General features: G+C 43.0%; 1 protein-coding gene across 1 annotated transcript; it reads right to left on the reverse strand.

Moving 5' to 3' along the window:
• Positions 1–472: 472 nt before the first annotated feature.
• On the reverse strand, positions 473–27588 carry cox10 (cytochrome c oxidase assembly factor heme A:farnesyltransferase COX10). The gene is made up of 7 exons (XM_069517394.1): positions 27436–27588; positions 25784–25926; positions 25264–25651; positions 24920–25044; positions 6205–6275; positions 3038–3270; positions 473–1488 (listed from the first exon to the last, which is right to left on the reverse strand). The coding sequence occupies exons 1-7, from the start codon at positions 27464–27466 to the stop codon at positions 1049–1051; spliced, it is 1431 nt and encodes a 476-aa protein (XP_069373495.1). The 5' UTR covers positions 27467–27588; the 3' UTR covers positions 473–1048.

The raw sequence follows: 27588 nt of genomic DNA on the forward strand, positions 1-27588 counted from the left end.
CATGACGTCATTCTACACACAGGTTTGGTGCATGTGTGTTTTTTTCCGCCCGACTGTAACAGGTGGCTCGATCTCTCCCCCTTTCACCCTCTGATATGAAACGCCGCGTCCGGTCAGACACTTTACGAGGATGTCGTTCCGTTTCAGGTCTCCCCGGCCTTGACTAAATCCCTCAGCCCTTTTTATGGAGGGAGGATGGCGGTGAGGGGAACGGGGGCCGCTTGTTTCTCTCAAGTGCAGCGACGCAAACGTAACCAAATACCAAAACTAGGGGTGAAGTGCGGAAGGGGAGCACATGGCGAGCGACAGGTGCGACACTTACTGGACCGATTGGCCGTTGGTGCTTAAAGCGAACACATCCACTAAAGCTGAACTTTAATCTGGTTCAGCAGAAACTAACAAGGTTTGTGTGTTTGATGAGACTCACACCTCAGGTACAGTGGACGAGTCAATGATGACACAAAAGACAGAATCACAATCATGACTTGTTTATTGTTCAGAGAATGTTTACTCTTGTGTTTTCCTGCAGGAGTCAACCGTTTGTTCTGGTGCCGGTGAACCGTGTTGAAATAAACCATCACGTAAAAGACAGACCCATCACTGAGTCGCAAAATGCTTCTGAGTATGTTTATATTCTATTTTCTTAAATCAAATATAAATCTTTTGGTTTCGTGTCCATCTTCTAATTTGCATTTCGACAATGCATCGGGTAAATCTGCAGACGGAGCTGCTGCGTGAATCCACAGGAGCAATGTACGCTGTACAACACGGAGGAACTGTTGGGCCCCTTATAAATAAATACAGAATATACACAGTACACACACACATTGAAATGATCACAAGGTGGTGGAATAATTCAGTGTGTTTTTCTGTAAATCGGCTGTTTTGATCACAATCGTTCCTGATCTGCAGTGAGCACCACTGGCTTCCATTAAACAGGTAAAATAACGTGACCATCACCCTGCCCCCGACTCAGCAGGACGAGTGGTCCGAGAAAATCTGAGGCAGCAGCTCAGTTCAGTTCAGAGGCGTCGAGGCGTTAGAGGAGTTAGCTCTGCAGAGCGACAGTGGAAGAAGAAGCAGCCGCAGGCAGAGCCGCCGCGTCTTCCTGTTCCCTGCGAGGCTTCTTACAGGTGAGCGCCAGCAGCAGCAGCATGGGCAGGTGCCACAGGCTGCAGAAGAACAACCGGCGGGCGCTGCTGCGGTCGCCCTTGCGGTAGAAGCGGAAGGCCAGGTAGCTGATGTACAGGTTGATGGGTAATGAGATGAGCGGGAAAGTCCAGGTGGTGACGTCCAACAGGGGCGCTAAGGTCGACAGGCCCACCAGAGCCAGGCTGTGGCGCAGGGCCACCCGCTTGCACATGCCAGGGTGGGTGACGGACATCATGCGGTAGCCGCCACGGGAGTAGTCTTCCCTCAAGTTCCAGCTGAGGGCGTTGAAGTGAGGGAACTGCCAGCTGTACAGGAAACCACCCAGCAACAAAGCACCTGGTGGGGGGGAGAAGGCGGGGGGAGATAAAAGGAGGAGGAAGGGGGAGAGGATTAATGATGCAGAGTCTGAGGGAGTCAAACTAAGGTGCCGCTTCTTTAATTCATACTCAGCTTTCAAACATTACACCAAGTGCTGAAATATACAGAAGAGCTTTAACATGTATTTATTTATTCAAACAAACCAACCACTTTGCAAAACTTTGTTTTTATTCTAAAAAATACAATATTTAGAAAAATGCTTTGGCTTTTTTATTTTCAGTTTGTAGCATAGCACAGGCGGGCTAACGTTAGCTTGTCCGTTACAACCACTACTGGTGGTTAGCGTTGTGTTATTGCATTAGTACATTTTCAGTCTCCGTGTTGTTTTCCTGGTTTGTCTGTTACTGCGGTTACTATCCTGCGTGTGCACCGCAGCCGGTTCTCTATCATTCAAATTCTCTCGTTCTCTCGCTCCTCTGCCGACTGCGGCGTTAATCATTTGATAACATGCAGTTCATTCGAAGGAAGAGTTCGTGTCGAAGGCTGAGCCTCAGCGCAGACTAGATTGTGGCTTTAATGAAGAAGACGAGTTGCTATGGAATTAGTGGCTCTCTCAGAAACACAGTGATGGAATTGAATAAAAGTATTTTAATTTATAGATGAAAAGCCAGTAAACTCAATAAACATGTTGAATGAGGCGGCTGATATAAATATGAACCTGAGCGAGTGCAGGGATGTGGCAGCGACATGAGAAAACACATTTCATACAGTTGTCATAACAGAAAACTTAGATGTGTCCAACAAACAAGCTGAATCAGACGCCAGCACGGTCTCCGTCTCTTCACTTAACATAACAGTCATTTGGCAGATGCTTTTGTCCAAAGCCACTTACAGTAAGTGCCGTCAAACTCTGCAGGAGCGCGGAACAAGGACAACTAACAGCACTACAGGGATTCTGGGCTGAGTGTAAATAAAACTTTGTGCAGCGTGATATCCAGCCTGGTTAGACACGTCCCAGTGAACTCAGTGAAGAACATCAGTTCACACTGGTGTTATCAGTATCTGCTTTTCACTTTTTTCTTTATTAATTGTTAAATGGTGACATTCTGAAATGATTGGCTTCCGAACAACACTTCAAACCGCAAATATATTCAATGTAATACAACATAAGAAAGCACAATAATCTCCTTTGAAAAGCTCCAACCTATAAGGTCTTGGTACTTTTGCTAAAAAAAAGTATTTTTATTTCAACTAAATTAAAACTAAACTAAATAAATTCAATGGCTACTTGGCTTCAGCTGCAGATTAAAAAGAAAATGGCTTTTTTTTCTAATTGGACATTTGGTTTTATCGAAATTATCAATACTTTGAAAAGCCCCAATTCACTTTCAGTCCTGCATGGCGTTTTATTTAAAAGTACTTGTTTTGTTTAGTGATGTTTTTATTCAAAAAAATTATGTAAAACAGAGAAAAGCAGCAAATCCACCAATTTGAGGGACTGGATCTAACAAATGTTCGGTTTCTTTGCTTCATAAATGTTTGAGTGGGAGCATCTATGAAGTCGTACCTGGATGGAGACACCCAGTGGCAGCCGTCCAGCCCATGACAGGAGGTATCGCGCCCACCAACGCTCCCACCCAGGTGTTGGTGATGCTGAGCCTCTTGAGAGGTGTGTAGCAGCAGGTGTAGAGAAAGATGTTGAGGGCACCCAGGAAGCCTGTTAACGGGTTTACAGCCAGCGTGAGCAGAGCGACTCCGGGTACTCCACAGGCGAGAGCGAAGGACACCGCGTGGAGGGGACTGAAAGAGAGACGGGGGGGGGGGGGAGGACATGATAATCAGCTAAATCAGCAAGGAACAATTCAATGTATACAAAAGCAAGTTTACGAGATGAGATTCTGATGTTTTTTTAAATACAGGTTACATAACAAAAAATTCAGGCACAGACAAAAGCCTCTGATTTCCAAAGGAACTACGGGATGATAAACGTCTGTGGGCTCCCGCAGACACCAGGTAGTCAGACCTGATCTCCTGGACACACACATGCACACAGGCCACACACTGACAGTCAGCCGCCGCCGCCGCCGTGCATGGCTGAATCTCAAAACGGGAGGCTTAGAGGAAGCTCATCTGATAAGAGTTTGTCGGGGATAAAAGCAGCCCTGCAAGATGAATAGCATGTGCACACGCCAGAGATCAAAACTCGCTGAAGAAAACCGCTGTGGCTCAGGCTTTTACCCCGGATGAAGATTTCCTCCTCCACCTCCGCCCCTCATCTTTTATTGAAAGCAGTGATGGTAGCGTCTGGTTCAAATTCACCAGTAAATGCTCCATAAATTAAAGAGAGGGCAGATTAAAATCTTGACCAAACACAGGCCTTTTCTTCAAAAAAGCAAACAGGGCTTTTATTTTGGTGGCGTGGCCGAGCAGAGAGATTGGTACATTAATGTGATTAGTGGTGTTATGTCTGTTTTATGTGGGCTGAGGTGGGGCCGTGCCGGCTGGCTATGGGCTGTTGACAGTCTGGCTGTGGGCTGGCTCAGTGGGGGGGGGGGTTTACTGTCCTCTGCTTACATTCTGACACAGCCCGGTCATAATGTCAGGTGGGTAAAGTCAACACAGAAAGTCAATGACGTCGGCAGCTGCTTAGAAAACAATCAAGGCCTTGGATCCAAATGTGACACATGAGGGATTTTACCCATTAGCTTAAAGAAACCGGATGAATCCACTTAAAACTGTTAAATAATCAAGTGGTAAAAGAGAATTAACCATTGACCATGACTTTCCTCAGCCTGGCCTTCATGACGCTGCCTTTAGGGATTAATGGAGAACTTATAGATTCTAGAAACATGAAAATAATAGTACTGTATATTGAGCTGCTATGTCCCAAAATACAGATTTTTTGTTTTTGGCTAGTACCAAAACCTGCAACATAAATCCATCTAGAAGGAGTTTTCCTTTGCAGCGAGAGCAGTGGAAACTTCAGACAAAGAAAACACCAGCTTTAGGATGAATTGGTAAATGACAGACTTGAAGGTGTATTTGCACTAAGAGCAGGATAATGAAATACTTATTCACAGCACGCTGCACTGCTTCATTGTTTTTCTCTCCGTTTTCAGCCATTAGAAAAAAAATCTTTATTTTTAAATGATTCAGACCGTCATGATTGCAGTCATGAAAGTCAAATGCATTAAAGTGTTTTTTTTTTCTACCTTTGTTAAAGAAGACTAACACTAACCGTTCCAGACTAAATGACCTGATCCAACAAGGGCAAAATCGTGACACATGGTTTGTGTGTCACACCGTCTGTCTTTAAAGAAAATGTATCTTCTGTGTTCCTTCCTTTACAAATCTGAAAGCTATTTAGCATCCACCACATGTGGAAGCTTCAAACTCTGCAAAACCACAACTGAGGATGGGAAACTGCACTTCGCATTTTACACAAGAGCAATAAAAGGTGGGAAAACACTATTGTAGTCTCAACATAAAACCAGAAACCATTTCAGATGCTGACATCATACTGGGCAGACAGACTTGCGCAGGAAGGCAGATGTAGTGGAGGAACATCATCGGGCTCATAAAAAGCCTCGTCCTGAAAACAACATGGAAAATGTGTAAAATACGGCCGTCTGACGGATTGTTTGACAGGTCGCTCCAGCCTCCCATCTGCTTGCTGCATGTGTGAGAGAGAAAGGAGACAGGGCGAAAGATACAGAGTCTCTATGTGTCTCACAGACGCACACCTCCTTTTGTCAGCGACACACTAAAAGCCAGAGAGAGGACGCTGTGTTTAGACAGTGAGAGAGCATCTTCAATTACCAGCTCAGCAGCAGGAGAGGCCACTTTTAAACAGCATGTCAAAGGAGAATCCCTGAACCTGGGATGAGTTAGCTGTCGGTTAGGGTCCAGTTATGATACTAACAAAGTGTTCAATTAGCAGGCAACACGTGTATTTAGCATCCCAGAGACATCCAATCCTCTCGTGTCAATAAGCTGTTTGCTCGTGTTTCTCCTGAATAAAAATGAAATAGGGGGATGAGGAACTTTTCCTGTAAGAGAAGTGAAATGTTGCTGCTGATGAAAACGGGGAAGAGGGCATGTGTCTGTTTTTTATTTGGTTCATGCATCATTAAATTTTCCGTCTGCTGTTGAACGGTAGCAGTTTCACAAAGATTTGTAGCAACACGGTGATGCAGGCAGTTCATCGAGTACCGATGCAGCGCTAATCTTTCATCTAAGTAGTGGAGGTAACAAAGCGAGCGGTGCTCAAGTAACCTCAACCTCCCCCTTCCTTCTCCCCAGCCTAGTGACGAGCTCACATTACATCTTACAGGTGTAACGCAGAGGGACATCACTGCTGCCATGTATTTCTGTTAACGGCAGCTACAGTCCTCGTCTTCCATAACGATTCAGCAGACCGGACGCAAAGTGGACGACTGAAGTTTAGGAGCAAACCTTCTAAATCAGTACTGGAGGTGTGCTCGTTGCTAGTGTTGTATGTCAGTGAGCAAGGCAGCAGTGATAGAATTTGTTATTTGTATGCGACTCGACTGAGACAGCTGAATTTGAAAAAAACATGCTGAGCTGTTTTTGTGCCTCTTACACTCTCCGGTCCTTCTTCACAGTCTTTTTTTTTTAGAAACAAAAAGTACAGATGGAGCTGCTACGCCAAATACACCATTGATACACAAGAGACAAATGCTGTTAAATAAGCACAAAGAGAGAAAACTGTACCTGATCTGTCCTCTGACGAGTGGACGGTTCTTCGTACGGTTCATGTTGGAGTCAAAGGGCACCTCGAAGTACTGCAGAGAGAGAGGAACACGTTAAAATGTCATAGGCTTCAGTTCTAGACACAAGATGCATTCAGACAGAAAAGGGAGGAAACATACTCATCGCATGGTGGTTTCAAGCTGAATCCACATTTAACACTTTCAACCAGGTGTGTGTTTTATATACGGTTCTTGCAAACCTCCTACTAAAGTTTAAAAGGTACAATTCTTTATATTTTCAACTATATTTATTATATTTTCCTATGCAGCTTCTTTCTGCCTCCACGCTCTCTGATGTTAGCACAGACATGCTAGTCAGCTTGGTAAAATGTGCAGGGCACCGCAAAGAAAAGATGGGAAACTTCCACCATAGCCGGAACTGTTGAGTGTTTCTCTGCCACATCTGGAGAGAAACAAAGGAAGAGGAGCGGCTCGGGGCACGGTCACAGCCGACCTCTGAGCCAAAACGCTCGCCCCGCACTTGGGAGAGTAAAAGGACTGGAGGTGGAAGGTGGAGGCGGCGGCGAGCTGTTGGGTGGGAGGTGGCGCTGGTGGTGGGGTGTTCTGGGATACAACTATGTGAAAAACTACTTATACTCCTGTTTTATGATCTGCTCTGGAGGAGTATGCTTCAAAGTGCTCCCATGAGATTGGCAATGTGTGACTTAAATGCAAACACATGGGGTGCTTATATGCAGGAACTGGATAATCTCCCTCTCTATGTGTGTGTGTGTGTGTGTGTGTGTGTGTGTGTGTGTGTGTGAGCGACCAAGTGAAATTGTGTGTATTTGCTTGCCTGCATAAAAGCCTTCGACTAATGAAGAAAACAGATAAAGCTCTTAAGACTTCAGAATATCAAGATCCATCTCTTCTGATATATGGTTCACATAAAATGTCTAATAAACAGATAATCCACTTTTCTCTCCTTAAACCCCAGTCCTCAGATTTACTGCACTTATGACACTGGACATTATTAAGAAAACCCCCGGTGGAAAGCATTGCATTTCATTTTACATAGATTTTATTTTTTTATTTTGAAGGGCATTAGGAGAGTGGGATGCTCAGAGTTACCTGACTGGGATTCCAAATTAAAAGTACTTTTGAAAACAATGGGTCTGTCTGAGATGAGGTTTCCTTTGGGTTTGGGAGTTTTGGGAGTTTGGGAGACAAACGCTAAACATAATAACAACTTAATAACAACTATGAATCTCCGTCCGAATGCGTAGCTGGTCCTTGAGTTATATTTTACTTTGGCTTGCATGAGCTGTTATTGCCCGTTCTCAGGATTTCAGCCGAGAAATGGATCACAGTGACATTTAGTCAAGGAGGAATTGCTATCCTCTTTTGCATTGTTTTGAGGATAAAATTAGCACAAGTAATAAAAGAAACAGAGCCTTTCATGGTGGGGCCGGCCACACATTATAAAGTAGGTAAATATATCTCATTTGGCTCTAGTTACTGCTGAAGTTGCAACAGCACTAAAACTCCTCAACCAACCGAAGACATTAAAAATAGCGGTGGAATAAGCTCTTCACATGCTCAAAAGAAAAATCTACTGCTTCCCTTTTCCATCTTAGCTTCATGGAGTTGTCATGGAGCACTAGCTGGCTGAGTGGACTGGGCGAGGGCAAAGCGCAGCTGTGTATGCGGCTGTGGGACCCCGAGGCCCCGACTGAGGTGTTAATTCTATTTCCTGGGTCAGGAAATGCGTCAGGAGGTCAGGGGCCGCATGAGAGAGATGTGCACTTTGTGGCCAGAGCAGTGCTGAAACAGGGCGCAGGCAGGCAGAGGGCCAAGCTCGCTGCAACTCTGCTCACATAAAGTGGATCCACTAAGTTTCCAAGAACATCATTCCACATGTAAGAAGAAATTGCTTTGTGCCCCTACAGGATTATAAGGCACCTGCACCATGTGCAAGGACAAAGAAGAGAGAGACAAGTATCTCAAAACACAAGTTCTACAGCACTGCCGTTGTTTGGGTGAACCTGTCGTCAGTGTGTATGGATGATTTGACGTGAACGTCAAAGTCACTCAGTCCTTCTCACTGTGTGTGCTGCCCTGTCTTTTCAGTTTGTCCCATTCTGCTCGCGTTCCTCCGTCTCTGCCTTTTAAGTCAGAGCGCCTCATCTGGTTCGCATCAGCGGCCCTTCTCAGCCCTTGTCATTATTTCCGCCCAACACGGCCATGTGTTACAGTGATGGAATTTAAATAATTGGGCCGTTTGTGTGCATGCAAGTATCCTGCTGCAGGTAGGTCCAAGGGTCAGAGTGGATCTGTTTAAGAGTGATGAGAGTTTCACTGGTCTTCACCTTCATCGACTTTTAGTAACTTGAGTGTGAAACTGACTGACTGAGCATTTGGTGGATTAAGTGTATAATAAAATCTCCAGCAGGGAAACTTGACCAGTATTCAACCATAAATTATATACGTCATTACCAAAATACTCATGTTATAATAGTGCCAATATTGACAGGGGGTGATATAATATTCTTAATACTATAGATAGGCAAATATATATAGTATCTACACTGTGTAATATAAAAACTATAGAAGTCAATATTTTAAAAAGCCCAGAACAAAGAAACAAAATAGAAAATGGCAAAGAACTTCTCTTTATTCCTGTGAATTAAATATCAAATTTAAAAAATCTATTAAATTATATAATAAAAATGGGGTTATGTCAGGAGCGCGAAAGGTACTGGACTGGACATGAACAGCCTTTATCTTCAGCATGAACAATATAATAAATGAGCACAATGTTCATGAAATAGAAGCAAACAGACCTTTGTTCCTGATAAATCTGTCTGCTCGCATCACTGACACAATGACAGCCAATCGAAACTGCTGCCTATCGTGTTTGTAGAGCGGAGTGTGGCACTTTTCATAGGTGGCGTGCAAACAAAGGGTTGAAAACGGATCGAGCTTCAGATCCATTAAAAAAACGGCCTGGAACAATACCAATCCCTGCCTTATGGATCAGCTCAGGATATACACACAGAGAGGTGGTTGGAGAGAATGAACCGGAAGTTATGGCTGCTGCTCTCAATTACGGACAGAAACACACACACACACACACACACACAAAAAACCCATAACCGTAGGGGCAATTATCTGCCAGATGATGAGGGCTAAAAACAGGCAAGCCCAAAGTGTGAAGTAAAGAGGTGGGAGTGTTTAGTTGCCAGATCCTCCGAGCTATCAAAGACAGAACGTGATCCGGTGCCAACCACCAGGGCTCAATTGATAACAGGCTGCAGGGAGCCATTTCCTATTCTCCGGTTAAAGCTACAGAAGATAACTTGGGCATTGTATCCTGGTTTGATTTATAGTGACGCTTACCCCATAAAATGTATCTGTAAATAAACAATCCTGTAAAAGGATTTCAGGCGTAGATTTGGCAATGTGTGTAATTTACATTTTTGCCCTCCATATAGCAGATGCCATTAGGATCTGTACCGCTTGTGCTCTCTACAGGAGAAGGGTTGCCTGACCAACCCCCCCATGATAAGCACACCTCCTATCAGCCAGGAAAAACAACAATGGGAAGCGAGGTGAAGGTCGGAGAGGAGCGATGCAGTAACTACACACTGTGCGTTCACTGTGTTTACTCGAGAGGCAAGAGTGTGCCTCAACACAGGCAGAGGAATACACACAGCTGAGCGGCTGTATGGCTTTGGCTCACAGAAACATCAGCTGGCCTAAACACTGTGTCTCTCTCACTCTGCCTAGGGAAACCCAGGTGCGCAGGCTAAACGCAAAAAATACGACATAAGTCATCACTTGTCGGCTTGTCAACTGTTTGCACACAGCGAGTAGAATGGCAGACTCAGACTTCCACGGGGCGGGTGGTGCTCCCATGCATGCGAGCCAAGTCTACTTGAAAAAAGCTCGAGAGCTCTCAAAGCCCCTTCAACTCCAACTGTGAACAGTCTCTGATCAGCCACTTGACAAACACGCAGGCCAAGATTTACATAGATTAAGCCGTCCTCAGAAGTCAAGTCGATGGTTCAGGCAGACGTTCACAACGTTTTGAAGTCGAATGAGAGAAAAGAAATGGAACAAAACAGACAAGGCATGGAACCTGACGAGCCATAACACAAAACAACGCTGGTCGAGCAGATCAGCGTTATTTCAAGGTGTCAGCGCGGTGGAAGCAGGGCGGCTGATCTCTCTTAAGTCAAATGAGTAGTTTTGGAGTTATGTGAGCAATGCTGTGAGTTTACAGCAGTTCCCTGAAGAACCTGTTAAACACATGCAAAGCATTTATTAAAGCGTGAGAATGAAGAGAGACGATAAGAAACAAGAAGAAAGTCAGAAAAGCGGGGGGGGGGGGGGGTTTACGCTGGCAAGCAAAAGACGCGAGGAAGCAAGTAGATCAACTTCTCAGGAAACATAAGATAAAGTGCAGAGGCTGAATGAAGACAGTCATCAAACACTGTGCATTGTAATCAGGGATGGGTAGCGGTGGTTATTACTGGATTGACTGTATATAACACGACGGCTCCGCACAAAGCGAAGCCAAAGCTATCCTCTGGTAGCTGGCTGGTCAAAAACCCAGCCTCCTCCATGTTAGCAGATAAAGTCAAAATAAAGGTTAAATAAAAATGTCTCGAAGATCGTTTCTGTTCTTATTACACTGATGTAAATTTAAGTGTTAATTCTTCTACTGCATTTGGTTTTATTTACTTTATGCTGATTTGGAACTGATTTGCGATTTGACGACCACATGTCAGCCGGACCTTGAGACCCCGGCTCCGCGCCACAATCGCTTCTGCACCGACTCTGGTTCCAAACGACACATACAGCACGAGATGGCAGCGTCTGTACCCGGGATACTTCGGGTTAATTTATGTATTGTTCATCTTTTATAGTCTATGGTAAAAACAGGAAGCATGCCTGAGTCTGGGATGCTGCGTGTGAACAGCTGGCAGATGCCGCAGATTCTTGCCCTCTGCGATCCTGTGCTGTCATGAAATGACAGAGGATCAGCTGGTGAGATTAGACATGAAAAGCCAGGATTGTTTGCACGGCTGAATTCTAGAGAGAAGAAATCAAAGAAAACTGCACAACCTAAGATCAAAAAAAGCTCTGAGCCAGACATCTTCTTACAATTGAGGATTCCACGCTGACTCATGCGTGTGTACGTGATCATTACATTTTACTCCAGACCTTCAAAAGAATGTAACTCGCCAAGTTGAAACAACCACCGCATCTTGGTCTTCTAAATACCAGAACTGCTCTATCCTGCTACTATATATTAAAGTCTCCCGTTGTTCCCTCCAGGCAGCGGTGTAAAGACTGCAGTACTCTGTCTGGCCAAAGAGCGGGTCACGTCTCTCTTTCAGCTTGTGTGCTGAACCCACACCTCTTCTCCCTCTCTTTATAGTGGTCTGTGTGGAGCTGTTGGCAGCAGTTCAGCTGGCACCGCTTCCCTCTTGATTAATGGCCTGAGAGTGAGACAGTGAAGCGCTAAACCGTCCTCATGTTAATCAGCCAATTAATGCCGTGCAGAGCTGCATTACCTCTGCCCTGCCGATAATCAGTCCCTTTGCCTGTGAAGATACGGGAAAGCTCACCGCAAGGCAGGAGTACGCTTCACTCTCGCTGCACGGGCCACAAAGAGGGGGGACAAAAAAAGGTGAAGTTTGAAATGGAGAAAAACAAAAAAAGGCAGAGCATCATTCTTACATTTTTGCTTTCCGTGTTTTTCTTCCAACTCGTCGGATCAAAAGGAGGCTGTTGGCAACTGCTGCTTTACCTTTTAAGAAAAGTTTCTGCTGCAAAACTTAAGATATATGAGCATTGTCTATTTCTGTTCTGCACAGAGGACCATCTTAAATCACTAATGCAGGGAGTCTGGTGGGGAATATGTGCCTTTTGTTTAAAAGTGACGCCATAGTTTATCATGCATGCCTTAAGTGTCGTATCACATCACCGTTTTCATCATTTCTGCCGCACTGTGACCTAGACACAGTGCCTCCTAGTGTGCGGGAGGAATCAGGTTACGAGCCAAACTTTTAGTTGAAGGCAGAGAGGATGAAAGCAAAAACTTATGGACAAGGACATTTGGTCTGAACTTTCTCCTGAAATTATCCGGAGGGGCTGTAAGTGGGAACACAAATGTCCGAATCAGTTGATCCTAACAATCTCCTGACAGAGTTTTTTCCTGCCAGAATACCTCAGGATGAAAACGATGCCATGCACGTAAAAGATAGGGGATCAAATCGGAAAGACAGGATTGGAGCTTTTGATGATAAGAACCGATGTGGAAGTTGAAGCTGTTAAAAAAAACAAAACAGGGAATTTATTCGTCATGTCCTGCCTCCTGCATGCTCTACACAGGAACAACCCCTTGTCTGAATGTTCCACATATATTTAATGTTGTTGTGAGCGTGTCTGATCTGAACAATCTCCGTCTGCGTTCTTCATATGTAAAAGGTAAACTTTTTTCCAAGTTTCAGTCCATAAACAACTTGAAGTATGTATTTCGTTACAGGGTGTGTTTATTTTTTCCTTTGGTGAAATGGGTTTTAAATAATGATCCTAATTTTACAAAGTGGTTTGGTATCATTTGCCAAAGACCCAGACATTGGGTCGCACTAGCTGACACGTTCATTTTCCTTCCATGGTAAACATCAACTGAGCAAACAAGACAAATTCCTTTGTTGGAGAGCTGGCCAACCATATCTCCAGTCTCAGCCTGATAACTTAACGCTCTTAATAATGAGGGTATTTCCCGCCGGTTCCTGATCACCATTTACTGTGCACACACGTAAGTGCTTTCTATTCAGCCTCGCACACTGTGGGAAACCATATCAGTAAAATGTTGAATACATAGAACCGGCCTGTGTGTGGCCAATTGTTTTAAGAGAAATAAACAGTCCTTTCCGCCATCAGTGGGCATTTGCGAATAACCGTGAGGGTGCGACTGACATGACAAGCAGTTTGAAAGCCTCTCAACAGTTTAGGTGCCGTTGAAAACGAGGCATGTGCATGTCGATGTGTATGTTTGAGGGAATGTGAGTGTTTAGATTTTTTGGTTCGCAGCTGTGTCTGACCACAAGGAGACTGGAATGGAGTGTGTGTGTATGTGTGTCAGCTTTAATACAGCTCTGATAAGGCCGCTCCTCAAGATTCTGAAGAAATGTAGCCCATGGAAGTTAGAAGTGATAAGCAGCAGACGCTTATGAAGGCCCGCACTGTTCTCTCAAACATGACAGCAGCCATCAGCACCTCTGGAATATTTGTATTTGCAGCGGTGACCCATAGCAAAATCCACTCCTTCATCTCGGCAGGCTCATTCAACAAGCCTTTCAAATCAAAATGAGGGCCCCAGAAGAGGACGACAGCACAGTGAGGTCTGGATCTGTGTGCAGCCAGTGTTTTACCCTCTCACTCACAGCATTACCTTATAAAGAAATTAAAATTTAATTCTGGAAAAGGGTCAACTACCTCTTAATCAAATAAGTCAAGTTAGTGGAAAAACAAAAAAAACAACCAAAAACTCATCTTAAAGCATCTCCTGTTGTGCTAACCCTCTCTTTCTATACTTAAAAATCTAAACTGTGTGTATAAGGAGGTACAACACTTGCCGATACACCAAGGGAGCAGATGGTAAACAGTGGCAAAAAGCAGCAGGGTAAATAATTTATCCATGAGTTTCAATCTTGTTTGCCGGAGCAAATGGGAGAAGACTGTAAGAAGAGGGTAACAAAGTTCCTGTCAGAGTCTGTCGTCCTCCACCACCAGAGCTTTGCCCTCGAGACCCATCCCTTTTCTCTGCCATATTCTCCGTATCATCTCGCCTCCCTCGCTGTCCTCTCAAGTGGAAAAGCAACCAGTTAGCTTTTCCACGGGTTCGAGGAGTGAGCTGTCAAACATCTGTCCCCGTAAATGTAACAGAAATTCTTTCTGTCAGGATGTGGCAAGACACAGCTTCCAGTGTGTCGGAATGGGGAAAAGTAAGTGCTGGCACAGTTCCTCCGAGAGAAGTTGCGAGAATTGGCACAAACAAAAGAATGTCACTGCTTTATAAGAGATTGTTGACAAAACACAGATGCACAATGGTTACGGCTTTCATCTATATATATATATATATATATATATATATAATGTCATTTTACGGGTTTATTTTATTTTATAACAAAAAATATGGAGTCTGAAATTGAGAGAACACAGCTCAACCTTGTCATGTGCTTCAAAAGAGTTTGATTGTATCTTCCTTAGGCGTGTAGGTCAAACTTACATTTCTTTATTTGCTTTACAGTATACGACATAAAAGGCTTGCATCTTAAACAAAGACAGCCATTTGAAAGTGGTTAAGTGCCATTAAAACTGCGGGATGGTGAAATTGGAGCCATTTCTTCCCCTCCACCATCCTGTCTCTCCATAAGCAATTACTACAAGAGAAGCATGGATGGAAGTGCAAAAGCACGAGGACCCCCCACTCAACAATGTGACGAGCACAGCTCAGACGGCAGAGATGGTTAATCCCAAAGATCTGGGTCAGTCAGACCAGTGGAACTCAACCTTTGCTTAAGTACCCACCACTATAATTAGGCTCGTTGTGCCAAATTCACAAACTAAGTATTTTTTTCAGCACCAGCTAAGTGATTGATTCCGAGTCTAAAATATGTGATCTTATTCTAAATATATGTTGTTTTTTTCCTCCACAGCCATTTGGCGACCCCCAAACATTATCTTCCAACCCCCCGTGCGAGCTGGGACCCCCAGGTTGAAGAAAAAGTCACAAACATTCGAGTGTAACCACTGCGTCCAGCTGTTTATCATTTTCATATTGATTAAAGTTGTGTGGGTGTAAAATGAATGGGTCCACAGCAGTGGTTACTTCCTACTACTTGAATGAGTGACTGTACAGTGACATTAATAGTGTTCAGAGTAAAAACACACATGTGGGGCTTCCAGGTCTTTGTTGTGTGAGCATGGCTGTTGTGTAGGAGGCAGATAACACCACAAGCAGTGAGTGCGTTGCTGAATTGGGTCTAAAGCATCACACAAGGTCTCTTTTATATCATGGCCAAAAATGTTTATGAGATGGAAAAATAAAATGCAGTTTACCTTCACCCAGTAATTTAGGGAATGCAAAAAAAACAACACATGCCTTAATGACAGAAGCCGCTTCAAAGCAGTGTCAAGTTATACAGCAACACTTAAAGGGGATACGTCAGTTTTGTTTATGGGCTGACAATGCTGCGATGTTTCTGCTGGCTCCTGACTTACAGGAGCCATGGTAATAACAGAAAACAGTTATTAAGACATGCAGCATAAACACAGAAAGACAACAAAGTGAGGCTTTACGATCCCTAAGTGATCAAGAAGCATTACCTCATGTAAAAAGTAGACACGAATAGGTACAGTCAAAGCCATGCCATCATACAGCATGTCTGAAAATGTTTTTAAACTATCTGCAGTTTCTCCGGTTAAACTGAGACAGGCGTGTTCACAGCCAATCCAGCAGGATGAGTTTCTCAGACACGAGAAAGGAATGAGTGGTGGCAAAGAACAGGTGGATCGACATGTGGACAGAGCACAAGTAATACTATACTCAAGAAGAGCGACCAAGGCAGACTTACTTAGCCTTCAGTGCATGTGTGGTGGCGGCATCCCCTATGTAAAAGGGCAATAAATGCTGTAAGACACTAAAACGCTTTAAAGGAGATGTTCAAGGATCAGATTAGTGTGCAGGACTCAAGGCACAAAAGGAGACATTTGTCAGGCAAAACCTCACGTAAATATTACAAAATCCCCTCCAAGAGTATTGGTAGTAACAGTTTTTAAAAATGTTCAATAGTGTCTCCTGACACGAACAAAGAACACTTTTAAAATGATTATAATTGTCTTTAATGAGACCATTATGGCAGTTAAGATTCAGGACATATTGCCTGAAAAAAAAAAAACGATCCCTTCTTATAATTTGAAGTCATTAGAAAGAAGCTGAAAGCACAGAAAATTACTAAAACTTGCAGGAGTTGCAGCGAGACATGACAACGTGTCTACATATGACGTCTGTCTGGAAAACTTTACAGCAGTGTGGCAGAAGGATCTCGGAGGATCAGTTTCATAACATGAACTACAATGAATACTTTACTTACAGCCTTGAGGGGTTTAGAAACCTACACTCATGAGGAAAGAAAAAAAAAAATCTAAGTTATGGCAAATAGTCAACAAAACAGTAAAATTGTCTTCATGCGCCAACTTGCCAACAGAAACGTGACCGGTTGACCACATGAAATGCTAATCTGGGTTTAATTAATTCCGCCACAAGCAAGAATTAAGATAATACGTCCCTCATTCAGCAAATTAAAAGATGAAAAGCTTAATGAATTAACCCCTTACGTGCTATTTAAAAAACTTAAAGTTTAAAACTCATATCTCATTGAAATTTCCTCTTAACCCCAACGAGACAACCTTGATCTCGGCTAAACAAATAAATCAATTTTTTTTTAAATAATTTGAGTATGTGATATACACTCCAAGCTTAGGAAAAGTCCTTATTGGTAGACATTTTGTTTTCCAGCTATGATGCTCTTGCCCCCAAAGCTTCTCGGTTTGAATAAAATTAGCATGCAGTGTTGGCTCACGGGCACGCCATAAACAGGGCTGCTTTTGTTAATTATCCACGGATCTCAGTATCACAAAGAGTGTTCCTTACTTGCCTTTGGCTAAGTTACCTTCAGATAGAGGGTAAACTTGGTTGAGTTCCACGGAGAGAGGAAAAACTGTACAATTTACACAAATATATAAATGTGATTTCTTAAAAATATAGATTCCCTTTTCCTGAAATCAAATTAAAGAAGTACTTCTCTAATCATCCGTGTATAAACATTTATTTATCTACTGTTTGTTGTTAAGCTACTGTAAAACAAGCCCAGGAGACGGTGCTGTATTAAAGTGACGAGCTCCACAGACAGAGGGTCATTTTATTAATTTGTTGTACACCTCTCTGTCGCTGACTTTAATGCAATACAGTGCAACGAATCAAAACACAGTGTGTGTTCATCTGACTATTGTTAGCATCACAAGTCATAATACTCTGTCATAATACTTTCTTGTTTTCGTAATGGGTCATTTTGAGTTGCTCAACTAAACAAAAAACATTTGGGACTGAGGCTTTGGCAAAACACAGTGATATTACATCCACTGTATAGGCATGCAAAGCTCTGGCACCACACTGCTAATTTCAAACAGTGCAAAGGGTTGATGACAAACAGAGAGGGACACTTCCAAAATGAGTGCATCTTCAGCAACCCGTCCCCGTCTACTTCAGCGTGACATTAGTACCAGAGAGACGGTTTGTCCTCTAGACTCACGGGTGCCTCTGTTCACTGATGCCTTTACGTTACATCCTGGAGGAGCTGACTTTGCCACGAGCAACAACTAAAATGGCCCCAAGTAGAGAGCATATGTCCACCAGCCGTCTTACATTACGCACCAAATATGCTTGTTTGGACAAAGTTCCATTCCATCACCAAGTTTTGTGGAAGTCCACCGAGTAGTTTTGCGTGATTCTGCTGATAAACCAACCAACCAACACGGGTGAAAACATAACCTCCTCAGCAGAAGTGATAAGCAAGACAGAAAAAATACTTCAAGTTGATGTAACAGCATTAACTCCGCTTGCATGTTTCTTTCCCAAAATGCAGTGTGAGGTGTAGAAAGGTTCACTGGTGCCAGACAGTGAGGTGGGTGGTTTCACCCTTCTGACTCAAGCCTCAATGGTGTCTGCATCTTGCCTTGTAGGTCACTGAAGCCCATAATCACAGTGTTTTGTGAAAAACTAAAGGCTAATCAGGGAGGTGTTGAGGAGGGGCCCCACCTGCCCATCACTCAGTCATGTTCCTTCCCTCGGGTGACGGCAACTCCATTGTGGTGAGGTGTGGTTGCCCAAACAAGCCACGACATTGAAAGCTTAGAGAGACACTTTGCGTGTGAGCAGAAGTGCATCTCTCGAGTGTGATCTTAACACAAAGATGAAGACATGTTGTGGACGTTGTGATGTGTTCCTCTTCTTTTGAAGTAAGGACACCCTGTACTTGTAAAGGCTTGAGTTTAGGATCAAAAGGAGTATGTGGTTTAAGGAAAAATGTAACGTACATATTGTATTTTGATCAGGGATGTCACAAACCCAAACATTTTGTAGTCGATACAGATACCGTGAAATGTCCACGATTCTTGATACCACAGCAAAAACAAAATAGTGACCACTCCGTCAAACAACAGAAAAGGGAAGACATGTGGCGATGGAGTTAATTTCAGAATTATACAGCTAGCATTTAAAGAAATGTATTTCTTTGCTTTGTTTTACCAGTATTTCTCTACATTTACTTGACTGTACTAAATTTCATTTAAAATCAAAGCTACTTTGGCAGTGGCTCTCAATACACTACATTTGTGTCAATCATTAGTAGTGTTAGTGATATAAGATAATGAATACAGGAGCCATTCAACTGCAACACTGATGCAAGTCTTCTAAAAGAGCTACAAATTAAAACACACACACACACACACACACACACTCACAACTTAATTATTATTAACATCCCAGTATTTAAGCCTGCCTGGCAACAGTACTTGCTCTCGCTCCCCCACAGGCATCATCTCTGGGGATTTTAATAGTTGGATTTACCCTTCATGACTTTATCAGAGGAAAGCATCTGTCTCCCATCTGAGGCTGCAAGAGACCCGGTTGTACAGTTTGAAATGGATTGGCACCCCGTGGTTGACAGAGACAAAAGGCTTTAAAGAAATTAACTATTAAACAGGGCTGTCTGGTTAAATATTCATTTTAATCCTGCACCAAAGGAGAGATACCCATCGTGTCCCTTTCGTGCCATCTTGATGGGCAATTAAAAAAAGGAATTTCCATCCCTTCATCCACGCTCGGTATAGACAATCAAAACAAAAAGTGAGACAACTATCAGTGTCAAAGATCAGCTTGGCCTTTTTGTTTTAACAAAGCTGCTGGAAAACAAGATCCTGAGAGCAGCGCTGCGCACTGGGGGAGGGATCACATTTGAGAAAAATGGCTTAGCTTCTGATGTGTTTGACCTTTAACTCAAAAAAACACTCCCCCAAAAATGCCCATGTGGTCCTTTGAGAAATATTTTTAACAGTCTATAATAGTACGTAACCAGTGGAACTGATGTGACAATTACAACTCGAGCTGCCTGAAGATATCGTTGAAGCTTTCCACACAAGAACAATAAATAGACTACACCCTCACTATTGGGGCCAATCTGAAAGGCATCCACTGCAATCCCTCAAATGGGATTCAATGGTGGGGGATAATTTTCAATAAAAATAAACTGCACATAATGGACAGCAATGTCATCACGCAGGAGGTATTCTGCAGCGCCCATTTGAACCCATATCTTCTGTCGCTTCTTCTCAGCAGGCAACAGATACAAATCCAGTGGAAGGATTTCACCCTCTTTGAAGAGTGCAATTGTTCAGGGGGGCTTCGGTGGCTATGAGGTCTTGTTACAACTAATGATTCCCTCAAGAGGTACCATGCCCTGTGAGGTACCGCAGAGTCCAACGAGAGGACCCCAATCCTTGAAAATTGCTTAGGCAGCCTTGACTGTGAAGGCCCAGTGAATCTGCCGCCAACCCAGCATGAGTAGGACAACTACCACCAAATGTGCTGCTGATGGACCTACAGTCTGTCTGAAACAGGAATAGAGACGTCACCAACAACCGTCTTAGAACCAAGAGGAGTACACGGAATGTACACTGCAGAAAAATACCTACAGTGTTTATCTTTGGAGAATGTAGTGGTCAAGTATAGACTTGACGATTTGAATTAGGAAGATTTACAAATAACCACATCAGAAAGAATCTCATAAAGCAACTTAAGAAATGATTCCACACGTCTTGCTGCCCTTGTGATGTTGACACCTTTCCATAGAAATGACTTCTATGAAAAAGTTTTTAAAAACTATACTGGCAACTGCATGCTATCCTGTTAATTATGGGATGGCTCATTATTTGCAATTTTTTATTACTGCATAAACCTTTTGACTTAACATAATTTTGTGAATTTGAATTCTGATTACTTTCAGTTTCCTACAATAGTAGACGTCATTAAAGCCCAGAATCAGATTTTAAATTTCCATAGGCCATGTTTCATTTCAAATTAGACATGCTGCAAGTCCAGAGCTCAAACTAAAAATATGTTACGGCTCTAATACTTTCTGACTGCAGTTATAAAAACAATTTTATTCAACTAAGTGTGACCTTCACTGAGACAGGCCTATAAATTTGAATCACTACAGTTCAAAAACACCCAGATTTATGTCCAAAACTAGATATGCCATAAGGAATTATTTAATATGTATAATAACATGAGGGAATTTCCAGTCTTGATTCGGATCATTCGGATGCTGTTCACAATGGCAGCGAACCGATCTGACCTCCAAACACTTGGGTAAATATGATTAACAAGATGACTGCCACTGCAAACAATATAAAGATAGAGATCAGAGATAAAGATATCAGCTGCGAGAACAAGCCTGCATTGTACTAGCATGTGCTGGAAACAGTAGACTGTGATTTCAGCAGCTTGACAATGCTTTTGAAAGTTGAACGTTGACACTATGTTGCGTAGTCAGATTAAATTAATATTCAACTGCTATTAATTTGAATCAATTGCCATTGTTCGGCTGATCGTTGATACACAAGTTAAGAAACAATCTGTCAAAACTGGTTAATGAGCTTTTTCAGGTGATGTAAGTGTAAAACAAACTGGTTACTCAGCTGTCAGGTGTGTGATTACTGACCCTGGTAACCAAGAGATCTAAGATTTTAAAGAATCCTGGTGAACCAAAGTATTTCTGCTTTAAAAAAGGTTTCAAAGAAGAATATCAAACATGTTATTATCGTGTCCTGATAACACACGATCCTCTGCATAGCCTCTACCCATGTTTAGTCATGTACCCGTGCACACGAAGATCATGACCAAGATGAACTCAGAAGGAAACATGCAGGAGGGTAAATAATGCATGCCTGCACAGGACAAGAGAGAAGGGTGGAGCTCAGAGTGGTAGGAAAGGATGGGCTGGGGGCTTGTGGGGGCTCGCTTTTGCGTGCTAGCCTTGAGACAGCTCGCCACAGGAGATACTCAGACAAAAAAGAAAACTTGTTGTCATCGTCACGAAAATACAAATGACACGAGGCAGCCACAAAAAAACCAGCTTGAGAGTTCATCAAAACCAACACGCGAGCAGACAAGGTGTTACTTACACCGCAGCTGAAGTCAGAATAGCCGAGCGCTGCTTAATCGAGAGTAAAAGGCCACATCGGGCCTTGTTTGCACTGCAGGGGACCTCAGACTTCCCCGGGGTCTTTAAGGCTTCGGCCTAAAACTCTCATCTGATCCAATTATCCAATTAGCCGAAGTAGTGGCCAAACTGGAAGGTGATGACAGCTGGAACACCTGCAGAGGTTGTGCCAGGTGTGGGGCCCAGGGGGCATACAGACCTGCACTTTTTTCAACTAATGCTACCTAGTTCAATTCTATCCTGCATGAACAGAGGGAACTCTGTATTGAAACCTAGGTATGGCCTTGAACAGGCTGAGCTATTTCTAGGTTCTCTGCAGAGTATTAACCATTTTATGCTTGAACACCTCTACACAGGCTTTCACCTTGATCTTACACACTGAACCTTTAAGGCAAGGTGAGCAGCAGGATGGAGGCATAAAAAAAAAAAACCTAACAGGCTAAAATGTTCTTCCGTTCCATGCATGAGAGCCACTTGGACTGGGAGATGAAATAATTACATCCCTTTGCTGTTGGACTTGATTATCTTCTCTTGACAGTAAGACAGAAATGACAGAGTTACGGTTTTGGACTGTGGTGTGAAACTCTAGATGTTGACTTGCCATTGTTACGTGACTCCATGTGCTTACATCTTTCCGACAGTTTCCTAAGTAGAGTAACATTTTGAAAAGAGACCACAACATTTCTGTTTGCCCTACGGGCACTATCCAATGGGACAAAGAGCTGCCTTGGCTTTTGACAGCTCAACTGAAGGCCTGGCTGCCACTTTCAAGAGCCAAAGCATTTTTCACTCCCTCAAGACATCTTTCTCCTCTCCTCAAGGTAATTTGACAGTTGTGTGGTCACATGCTCGCTCACTCCCTTTTAGATTCCGAGAATTATGGATTTAGGGAGGAACAGTAGAATCCATAGGATCTTCGTTCGTCAGGGTTTTGTTGGATTTTTCATATAAAAGACATCCAGCTTTGATTAAAACCAACCACACTAATGCACCAGTTCTTTAAGATGAAAGAGAGGAAAAAACCCTGGCATCCGATCTGAAGGTCAGATGTTTATCTTCACCATTCCACTGTTTCCTCTGAGCAGGATTATAAAAAAAACTAATAGATGACCCAAGTGTTGAGATCACACACACAACCAGTTGAGGGTGTGTCTCTGACAGACAATCCTGAGTGTGTGAGTGCTGCCACAGAGGCAGTGCAACAGGCAAAAACTTGTCACACATGACAGCCCCTGTCCTTCTGTGTGTGTAATTACACTGAGGAATATACGTTCTTCTCCAAACAAAGCAACACGAACAACTGCTCTTACATCGCATGTTCACAGACATATACTCTCCATACCAGACAAGTAGAGGGAGACAGGACAATACCAACAGTACACACGCTTACTTCGTTAATGATGATGATCATATGACATTTTTAATGAAAGATGGAACCCTTCCATGTCTTCGTCTTATAACCTACTTCAAAGTCGGCCTTGCTTGTAGACATGTGGCTAATTTGCCTGAAACAATACTCCAAACCCCAACTCTTGTCAATTAAGGCCATGATGACACACAGTGCGTACCCACAGAGAAAGAGGGAACGAGGAAGCAGAATGGATCTGACTTGTGTGAATGCTCTGGCTCGCATACCAGCTACTAGCCACAAAAAAGGAGTTCTTGGTCTCAAACAGAATAAACGCTGATGAATTTCAGCCAAGGAGACACAAGCCCATTTGTGAAAACAAAGAGGAATGTTGAAGTGATATTCCATCAGGATCTCTTTTCTGTTCACTGTATATTTATCTGCAGAAACCATGTGAAGCATTCCGAAAATACCATAAATCTTACCAAAGCACACTCTAACCACATGTATAATAAACTTTATCTTTTCACACACCCACAAACTTGTGATATTGCCCCGTTAATATCAGTCATATCATGACTTCATTCTATAATTTTATAACTATTATTTTTCCAGCAGGTTTTCACACACGTCTAATTGGAAAAAATTGGGGGCAACGTCTGTTGTGAACTTTGCCCACACGTCACCTTTACTGTAGGTGTGCAAACAGACCTGGATAGAGGAAACCAAGAGAGGCACTGACAGCCAAATAACATTGTTTCTATGAAATATGAAGCCATGTCATATCCTAACCTCGAGCTGTGTTAGTGGACAAAATGAAGATTGACAGGCCTGATGTGAGGGTGGGCCCACAGATTAGCCAGGGTACTGACGGTGGCTGCCGCCTCTTACATCACTCAGCGCCCTGAACGCCTCGGAGCTTGAGTCGGGGCTACTCTCTTCAGCACGAGGAGAAGGGGACATTTTTCAAATACCTGAAGAATATTTACACACCTGCTCAGTGTGCAGTAGAGGTGCTCAGAGGAATCAGGGCAGAGCTCTGTTTAACACCACTGACGAGACCACACAATCTTAACTTGAGCACTGATTGACACTATTCAGGCCTGACAACAAAAACAACATTGTGTAAACATTTGCACATGCGTATCCACAGACATAACCCCTGAGGTGAAGTACAGGGGGGGGGGGTTTGACTGCACCTACGTATTTGACAGAAGCAAGTTCAGGTCCAGAATGGTCGCTGTTTGAACAAACTATGTGTGGGTTGGTGAGCCACTTCATTGTTAAAAAACAAAACACTGAACGCGTAGAACAGGGGGCGGAGGGTCTGCCCCGAGGGCAGGAACCTGCAGTGTAATCATGACTGCTGCCAAATTACAGGCCAAAGACACAACTAAGAGGAGTTCAATCCACGGCTGAGGGAGAGGTCACCTATTATACTAATATTCTTAAGTCATGGAGCAAATTCCAATGCACAATGTCAACACTAGACGGCCGAGGGAGGCCCTACTTATTCCAGGTATTTTAAGTGTGTAGGTGCACGAGCTCCTCTTTGTCTATAGCTTCAAAAAAAGCTTTCAGCTGGGAAATAATAACAGAGTTACAGTTAGCTCAATGCATTTTTGAGCTGTGCAGCAAAAGAGGAATGTGGAGTGGTTAAAAAATTGATGTGCCCTGGGTCTTTCAGCTTTTTCTAGTGGGTGGGTGTGTCTGTCAACAAGAACGTTCATATTTGTAAAACACGTCAACAAAACTATATTATACTGACATCTCGCCAACTCTGTGACTAGTCGTTGTTAGGCTCTTTCCAAAAGGAAATTGGTTCTTAAAAATAAACAGATTTAAGGCCAGAAACATTTGTAGTGTTTACGGCAATTCTTGAAACAATTACACAAGCCTAGTGTTCAATATTTTTTGCCTTATGGCATCTTTGTAGTTTGAGTCAATCAGCTGTGGTTAATCATACATTTTACACACAGTTGACAGTTAATTAGATACACATTTGACTTTGTGTTCTGAGGATAACTGACCTGATTGATGGAATTGGCAGTGCAAGAGGCCAAGCCCGTTCCCAGAGAGGCCACGAAGAAGATTAATGGGTCAAAAGGCACCGGAGCCATTGCATAGCCAGCTGCTGCAGTCGTAACCACCAATGCTGAAACCATCAAGGAAGAATATTATAAAGGGAACTTAAAAAGTACTAAAAAAGTAAAGAGCACCTTAAATGATATGCATTGTTGCTATAGAAGCCTAATTCAATATAAAAAAGAGGTGAGACAAGAACCAATTCAGGTCATTTTGTGGAAGTATCAACATCTCTCTCTCTAAATAGTTCATATTATAGCCTGTTATCAAAATGTACAATGCACGATACCTGTAAGTTTGATTTTGGCCAGTCTGGCGTAGATATCCGGTAAATCCACCACATCCAGCTTCAGCTGTTTCCACTGTCTGTCCAGACGGGCCTCCCTTGCTTCAGCCGTCTCCACCTGGATATGTGGAGTCTCATCTGAACTCGCAGCTGTGCTGGACACAGAATCTTTCTGCGCAGCCACATCTGCTGCAGCTGGGGTTGCTTCAGACTGCGTCTGACCGGTGACTTGCTCTGCATGTGGCACAGGGCCTGTGGCCACAGGGTCAATGGTTGGGATTCTCTCCACCTGCCTCTCAATGCTGTCATCTCTCTCATCCACAATGCTCAGGACCGGTGCCTGTTTCAGGATGGCACGTTGATGAAGCTCAGTGTTGTTCTTTGCTACATACTGAAAGGAAAACAGGGGATGAATAATGTAAATAATGTTGTGTAAAATGTAAATGTGAAAATATGGTGGAGAGAATTGCATTAACAAGCAACCGGTCATTTTTTATTAAAATCTAAAAACAATGAAATCTACCTGGCGTTTAAGGAAGCTGAGCTGCTGATAGGTCGACCAGTTTGATGGATCTCTTCTGTGCAGCTGAATAAGACTCCGGGCACTCTGATCACATCGAGGGATAATTTGAGCTAATTTCTGTTTTACACTAGCACCAACCAAACCTACAAGACACACAAGACAGGATGCTTTGTTATCAGAGTCAATACTTTTTTTGGTTTTACTTGATTGTGTCAGTAACAGATCATCAAATTTTTGCTTGAATGAGCAAAAAAAAAAAAGATTTTTCCTGTTGATTGACAGTTCGACTGTTTCAGTTCTATACAAAAAACATATTCAATTGATTCCCATGATGGTCCTGGCCCTCCCATACTTAATTATACTAATTCTCATAACATGAAAGAAGCTTATGAATCAGAATTACTTATTGCCTCTCTTGAATTGACAGTATATATTTAAAATGTTTTTAGATTCTTTATTTTTATTGCATAGCTTTCATCATGATGATCATGATACTCTTGTATGTACTGTTTTGCTTTACGCTCAGACAGTGCTGTGCTTAAGTTTTAGGCACTTCTAAGTGTTTATCTTCTCATCCATCACACAATAACATAATATATCATACATAGCAAGATCTCTGATCTGGTCCCACATTCATTCTGCAGCACCATAATAACACACGCACAAAGCAGCAGCAGGTTCTCCACTTAAACACATTCACAACAGCGGCAGATCCTCCGCAGGATTCAGGTGAGAAGAAGAGTTCAGTGTCTGAAAGCAGCTTAAGAGACAGATAAAGCTGAGAAACCAAAGCTCCGACCTGCTGTAAAAACTGAAGTGAACAGGTGGCATCAGCAAACGTAGAACTGATTACATTTTTCCACTTCATTGACTTTAAATACAAATAAGACTCTAACCATGGTGGGTATTTTAAAAAGCAGCACTGTATTTATTCTGTATTTTACATCAACACATGTTCGTCATGTTTTTATTGGGAGGGGGTAATGCATTGTGTTTCTTTTCCTGTTTAGTGTTGTGCTGTGATTGTGTCTCGTGGGCAAACTGAGGCAAATTCCAAACATCTGAGTTATGTGGCAATAAAGTTCACAAATAACTTGACTATCAAACTTAGTAGTGATCTTTAACACATTCAACTCAAACAAGGGTTAGAGGAAAGGGTTGCTTCGATGTTAAGGTCATTTTTACTCTTATTATTAATACATTACTCTACATTATGCTCCTGATATGGTTCATTAAACATGTGCAACAATGAGAGCACACAGAAATGTCACACCGATTCAACGCAGTGGAGGAAAACAACATCTTAGCATATCGCTAGCATCAATGACAAACTAACTATTATACATCCATCACTCTGAAGCTAACTCTTCCTGTCATGAGTAAACAACGTGTGATTTTAAAACGTTAGAACAGTGAAGTCACAAACCCCCCAGTCAGTGGTCGTGTTATTTCGGTCTCTGCAGATGTGGCTGACTTCTGTTTAAGGTCACTGCCTCGAGCCAAACATCCACACCGGATAGCTACATGCTAACCGAGCCGGTTAGCTTCCGCCTTTAGCTTCGAGGGGCTGTTTGAGGCGAGTCAACATTTAAAACGTCTTTAAAAATGCAACGACGCGTGAGACGAAGAAGCAGAAACCCCTCCTCGGTTACCTGACAGCCGGCTACATGGTGTTTTATACATGTTCTCCGATCATTCAGCCGGCTCCCGTCCAGTCCCCTTCACATGCAGCGAGCCGCCATTTTGACCTCGTTGGGTAAAGGAGAAGCACTTCCGGGTTGTGAGCTGCAGCGACGCATCATCAA

Source organism: Paralichthys olivaceus, chromosome 21 (assembly GCF_024713975.1).
Source record: "Paralichthys olivaceus isolate ysfri-2021 chromosome 21, ASM2471397v2, whole genome shotgun sequence".
NCBI lineage: Eukaryota > Metazoa > Chordata > Actinopteri > Pleuronectiformes > Paralichthyidae > Paralichthys > Paralichthys olivaceus.